Source organism: Bos indicus x Bos taurus, chromosome 5 (assembly GCF_003369695.1).
Source record: "Bos indicus x Bos taurus breed Angus x Brahman F1 hybrid chromosome 5, Bos_hybrid_MaternalHap_v2.0, whole genome shotgun sequence".
NCBI lineage: Eukaryota > Metazoa > Chordata > Mammalia > Artiodactyla > Bovidae > Bos > Bos indicus x Bos taurus.
In genome coordinates, this window is record NC_040080.1 from 37,315,229 (window position 1) to 37,321,866 (window position 6,638).

Consider the following 6,638-nt stretch of genomic DNA (forward strand, 5'->3'; position numbering starts at 1 on the left):
AGAATCTAGGAGAAGTTCAGAAACTGAGGTATCAAGTACCACACAAAGCAAGAGTGAGCAAGATACTGAAAACTGAACAAGTTGACGTCAGTATAAAGTACAACTTGACTCCCAAACTTACACCCTACCCATACAAATGACCACCTCTCCCCAGACACAGAATCACATCCCTTGGAGGAACTGAACCAGGAAGTTACCAAACAAGGATTTCACCAAGTGCAGCAAAATATAAGGGTAAGACACTAGACCAGTGCTGCCCAAAAGAATTTTCTGTGATGATGGAAATATTCTATATCTGTGCTGTACAGTAGCCACTATCCACATGTATTTTATTTGAGCATCTGAAACATGGCCAGTACTACAGAGAAACTGAACTTTATAACTGCATTTTGTTCAGTCACTAAGTCATGTCCGACTCTTTGTGACTCCATGACCTGCAGCCCACCAGGCTCCTCTGTCCTTCACTATCTTCCTGAGTTTGCTCAAATCCATGTCCAATGAGTCAGTGATGTCATCCAACCATCTCATCCTCTGTCATCCTCTTCTCCTTTTGCCCTCAGTTTTTCCCAGGATCAAGGTCTTTTCCAGTAAATTTAATTTTAAATAGTAGCTATTTAATAGCTAATAGTAGCTACATATGGCTGGTACATTGGACAGCACAATACCAGACCAAAACCAGAAAGACTGAGTGGAAGTTCGATATTTTACCTACCATCTCCCCTGGTTCCCAGAAAGCTGATAATCAGGTTTACAGCATAGAGATAGAAGAGTGTAAGGTCTTCCCTGGAGACCCTGGGTGGTCCCAGAGAGGTGATCTGTCCATTCTGACACCCAGAGATCTCCCAGGGAGAACAATTAGATAACTATGACAAAGACCAGTCAGCAATACCTACTTCATAACATGCAGATCTTCTCACCTGCTGCTGAGTGCCTTTCTTTTAAACAATACTGCATTACCCAAGTATTAGCAGGCATTTAAGAAAAGCCTCAACATGAAAAGAACACGGAAAACACAAAGAGATCAAGAGAAAACATCAAATAAATTACTAGTACCTTCATATTAAAAAATTACACCCATAAAGCAAGAAAAGAAAATGACAAACATGTACATAATTAAAGCATAAGTAAAAGTTCTTGGAAATTAAAGATATGATCAAATAAAAAGTTCCATATAAGGATTAAAAGGAGATAGGTAAAAGGCTCAGAAAGAACAATGAGGACCAAGGAGAAAAAGAATAAGGGAATTAATTCAGGAAGTCCAATTTCCCACTGATAGGGATTCCAGAGAGATGCAGAACACAAAGACAAGAACACTATCATAGAAACAGTACAGGGAAATTTCTCTGGAAGAAAATAAACCCTAGCTCAGTGAATGACAAAAGACCCACACTGGGGCGAATACTTGAGAAATTTCAGAACAAAAGGGAGAAAGAAAATCTTCTAAAACGTTACAAAGAAATATTTCCGTTTTACAAAGGAAAAAATATTTGACTTCTTGACAAGACTGGAAGCTATATAACAGTAGAGTAAGGCCCTCAGGATTTTGAAGAAAAAATTATTTCCAAACTTCAATTTTTATATCTCTAGTACGAATAAACTGTAAGGTAAATTACAGAAATTCTGGAGGGTATATCCTCCCAAAACAAGAGATTACACACACACCAAAAAAAAGAGGAAAAAAATTGGGAACTGAAAGGCAGGGAGCAAGGAGGACGACAGCAGGGCAACAGGCCTAGAAACGCAACCAGTTCCAGCTGCAGCCCAAGACTGAGCTCCACGAAGTTTTTCAAGGGGGGAAAAAAAAATCAAACTGCCTAATTTCTAATTCGCCAATAATAAAAACATCGAAATTTTTTTGTAGAGACATGAGGAAAACAGCAATATATTCTCAGAAAACTAACTATATTAAAAGCGAAAAAAGTAAATATAAATTCCAGAAATACATAAAAAAATTGTACAAGAAAGGAAATAACACAGAAGTCAAATCATTGTGCTGTACATCTTGAACTTATACAGAGCTGTAAATCAACTATATTTTAATAAAACCTTAAACAAAACACAAATGAAACAATCACATACACTACTTGGCTTAGGAGTGGATAATCCTTTATGTAGACATAATGTAAACATGGAATTTTCAATTAACCAAAACTTCTGATATAACAGTACTGAGAAAACCAGGGAATGGAACTGGGCAGTCATAGTGGGATATGCAAGAGAAAGTATAAAAGGTAAATCTTCATTGACAATAATGATAAATAAGATTTAAATTAGGAACTCTATAAATAGAAGTAAAAATGTTATTTAGAAATATGGAAGTAAATACTAGATGAGCTAGAGAGTTCAAAGCTTGCTTCTAGGAAGTGGGGAAAGACTGGAAGGTAGATAGCTGTTTTTCTTTTAGTGTTAGTTGGTATTTTATAATTACATGCAAATACTACACCAGTAAAAAAATTATTTTTAAGGAAGTATTACTGTACTCACATATTTTCAAAAATGGCCACAACTCAAAACCTAAGCAAAAAAACAAAAGAAACCTAAGCATACCTCCTGCAAATTTTGGTCTTCTTGAGTCCAAGAATTTAAAACATGTGCTCCAGAGTCACTTACAATGAAATTCACCTAATAGAGTTCAAAGAAATAATTAGTATTCAACTCCAATTCCACTCAATTACATATTTAAAATATTTAATTATAAATATCTTTTAATATATGTAATACAAACACAAATTGAAGTGCAGTCTCTAGCACTAGTTTGCTGACTGATTCATTCATACATACACAGAACACCCAGTACCAGGAAAACAGTTCTGCCCCTCACAACGTGGGGAACATCCGGGGTTCTCAGATGTAGAAAGACAGAGGGCAGGGCAGGAAGAATACAAACAAAAATAAACTAACAAGATGATTTCAGAGAATGATAAATGATATGAAAAAGAAATTGTTTAGCTTTTTTAGATCAGTTGATCAGAAAAGGGCTCTCTATAAAAGTGGCAATTGCTGCTGCTGCTGCTAAGTCGCTTCAGTAGCGTCCGACTCTGTGCGACCCCATAGACAGCAGCCCACCAGGCTCCCCTGTCCTTGGGATTCTCCAGGCAAGAGGGGAATCGAAAATGACCAAAAGAAAACAGCCAGGGAAAGAAATGGAGGTAGAGAATACTAGGTACAGCAAACTGCAAATGCAAAAGCCTCTGTGTACTACCACAAGGTCAGAAAAATATGCTGGAGTTGTATCACATAAGGCAGTGGATGCCAGAAGAATGGATTTGGACTTCATTCTAAATTTTAAAGTAAAATGCAAACCAAAAAATACTATCAGGTAAGATGATGACAGTAAGGACATATTAGAAAATACATCAGAATATGGCTGTGTTCTCTTTTGGGAGGAGGGTGAGATTATTTATTCTTCACTGAACTATACGGTCTAATTCATGATCTTTTTTCTTATTATCTGTGAAATACTAGTTTTGATTTCCCAGTAAGTTTGATAAGTAACCTTTTCTCCTGAGGTTTATCTGACAGGAACATGTCTTACTGGCCCTTTTACTCACATTACTGCAATGAAATCTTACAACAATCATAGGAAGGAGGTGTTATGCTGACTAGGGAAGAAACTGAGGCTTGAAGAGATGAAGCAAAAAGATCAAGGTCACACTGCTGGTTGCTTAATGATGTCAGAACTTGAACCGAAACCTATGCCCTCAACCACTACATTATGCTTCCTCTCATACTTTTTTTTTATCCTACATGATACACAATTTACAGAGGGACTAAAAGCAATTTATATTTAATTTAGAATACATCTGAATGTGTAATATATATTAGACTTTCCATGTTCAGCCTGACTGTTACTCCTCTGCCTATGCCAGTCTATGAACTGGCTAGGTCCCAGCCTACTCACTCCAGTATTCTTGCCTAGGAAATCCCATGGACAGAGGAGCCTGGCAGGCTACAGTCCATGGGGTCGCAAAGAACTGGACATGACTGAAGTGACTAAACAAGAGGTCCCAGCCTACGCTGCTCCAAATGAGACAGAAAACACATCATCCACTGTGGCTAACCAAATGACTTCCCTTAAATACAACAGTTGAGATTCTGAAACCTGAAGATCATTTTCATACTAGAAATTTTTATCAATCTTACATTTCCCTTCTTACTGATAAAAACAATTTCCACTTAGCATTCTTAAGAGTATTTCTTTACAACATGGCCAAACCCTGCGGCGGTTTAGGACACTTTCACTAAAACTGTAAGCAGCCTGGTTCTGAGAATTCTGGTTCTGCCTCTAACTAGCTGTATGACTCAGAGCAGTTGCTTCTTTTGACCTCAGTTTCTGCATCTCCAACAAGGCAATAATAAACAAGACTAATATTCACATGAAACACACCAACATACTCTGACAAAGTGCTTTCAGCCAACATCCCTTCTGCTTATGCTGGCAACAGTTCTCAGTGGTCAGTGTCTGTTCCATTCTGGTTATTACATAGTTTGAATATTGTCCCATTAATTACAGTAATTACCGCATAGGACTGTTGTGAGAGTCATAGGAGTTAATAAATATGAAGCACATGTAAGAAGAGCTTTGTAACTGTAAGCTGTTATTATTATTGTTGGCCCCGATTAAATATATGTAACATATTAATCCCAAAGGGGCGTTCCATATACCACATTTTTAAAGTAGCAAATAAACAGTAACTCAAATTGATAGCAAATTCATATATAAAAAATGTAACAAGCAGTTAAGTACACCCCCGAAATCATGATTTTCCTTGTACTTCACACTCACCAGCTTTTTGAAAGGAAATATGTCATACATTATCCTACAATATTCCATGGAAGATTCTACTGAGCAAGTCCACAACGATTTAGATATGGGGGCCAATGGGATGATTCCTTGGGTCCTATTCTTCACCAGCATATCAAACTCGACATGCTGTCTGCATGACTCTGCCATGTAAGGGCAGTGATCCACGACAAACACCGTTTTATGAGATTCAGAAAAAATCTTCATCTTGTTTCAACCTGTAAAGGATAAAATATATTAGCCAAACATCTTATATATAACATTTAATCTCTTAAATTATTTCTAATGACTGTCTCTTTTCCTCAAGATGATTTGGTAGGGAACATAAATAATCAGGATTCAATGAAATTTATCCAACAAAGGACAAGATTTAATGAGGTCATGACAATAAAGTAACTATCAATTCAAGGGATGAGCTGCTCCATATTAACCTGTTATTCTACCGCAGGCAGGGAACACTGCAATCCATGCATACATTTTTCGCTTTTGGAATGCACTTAAACTTGTCAACAGAAAATATTTTTACAAATAATCGAATTGTTTCTCTTACACAATATCAAACATAATAAACGACAAGTACTCTTCAAATACACGTTTGATCATCCTTGTTAATTGACATCAATTACATATAAATCCCTAAACTTAATTCAGTCAGTATTTTGGGGCTTCCCTCCAAAAAAAATCCCAAGACTTCTGAAGAAGGGTAGAGGGGGAGAAAGAATGAACTGGAAAGAGGAGTGACAACAAAGGGAAGTCCCAAACATAACAAACATCTCCTAGGATAACTGTGTATCAGGTCTTCGCATTAGGATAAGGACCTCAAATTCACGTTCTCCCCCTTAGCTTATGAAACACCACGGTAAATTTATCATGTAGAACAGAAAAACTTAGGTGCTACCATCACGCTGGTGGGGAGGAGGAACTTCAAGAACTTTTCTTATAGCAACTCCCTTGCTTCGCTAAGAAAATCTTACACTGAATAGACAAATCCACATTCGAAAAGCACATGGTAAACAGAGCAAAAGTGCTCATCAAAACGAACTGACTTTTTACAATCTACCTATTTTCTTCTACTGCTTTCAAACGTATTTCCCCTTCATGCAAAACTCTTCTTTGAGAAACCTAGACAGACTCTGCTGGAAGGTGGGGGGTAGAAAGTACAAGGTGAGTGGATAGGGAAGACCTCAGGATCGAGGTTCGCTTACTTTCGTGCCTGGTCCTGCAGTGAAAACGAACAGAGGCTATGGACCACAGCCTCTCTGGAAAAGGCTGCTGGCTGGGTGGGGAGGGTCAGCGCACAGTCAGGAGTGACTGGTACCAAAGACAGGGGACTATGCTTTCCCCGTTCATCTCTTAGCACACCGGTCCTTCCCAGGCTTCCTAAATGCAGGAGCGCGCGCGCGCCTGCGCGTGAACACAAACACTCACACACTCGGACTGGCGCGTGCGCAAAGCACTCTTCGATAGCCCCGCCAAGCTGCCCTTCCCCCTCGGCGGGCCAGACGCCCAGGTCTCTAACAGGAAGAGGGCGGAGCTAAGAAAAAAAATTGCCTCCGACCCTCAAGATTTTCTACCCGCTAATTTTCCCAATCACCCATTGGGAAGACTGATCCCGGCGACCTGAGAGCCTCCCCAAGAGCGCAGTACCAACCACAGCACCAGCTAAACCAGTCACGGCCCCCTAAGAGCAAAGGGCTCCCACTAGATCTCCCTGCTCCGTCTCTCCACCCAGCCCGTTTCCCCTAGCAAAACTCGCGAGACTTAGCGAGAGGCCGAGCAAAAGCCCGAGTGTGGACTAGCGGGGAGGGACGTAAAGTGGCCCGCCCCTACGACT

General features: G+C 39.3%; 1 protein-coding gene across 2 annotated transcripts in view; it reads right to left on the bottom strand.

The window, feature by feature from the left end:
• The window catches only part of INTS13 (integrator complex subunit 13), a 30,438-nt gene extending 23,881 nt beyond the window's left edge, over positions 1 to 6,557 (bottom strand). For both annotated transcript variants that reach the window (XM_027541577.1, XM_027541576.1), the window contains exons 1-3: positions 6,010 to 6,557; positions 4,787 to 5,022; positions 2,548 to 2,622 (exon numbers count right to left, since the gene is read on the bottom strand). In XM_027541577.1, coding sequence (XP_027397378.1) covers positions 2,548 to 2,622; positions 4,787 to 5,011 — 300 coding nt within the window. In that variant the 5' untranslated portion in view covers positions 5,012 to 5,022; positions 6,010 to 6,557. The remainder of the gene's footprint in view (positions 1 to 2,547; positions 2,623 to 4,786; positions 5,023 to 6,009) is intronic.
• Between the last annotated feature and the right edge of the window lie 81 nt (positions 6,558 to 6,638).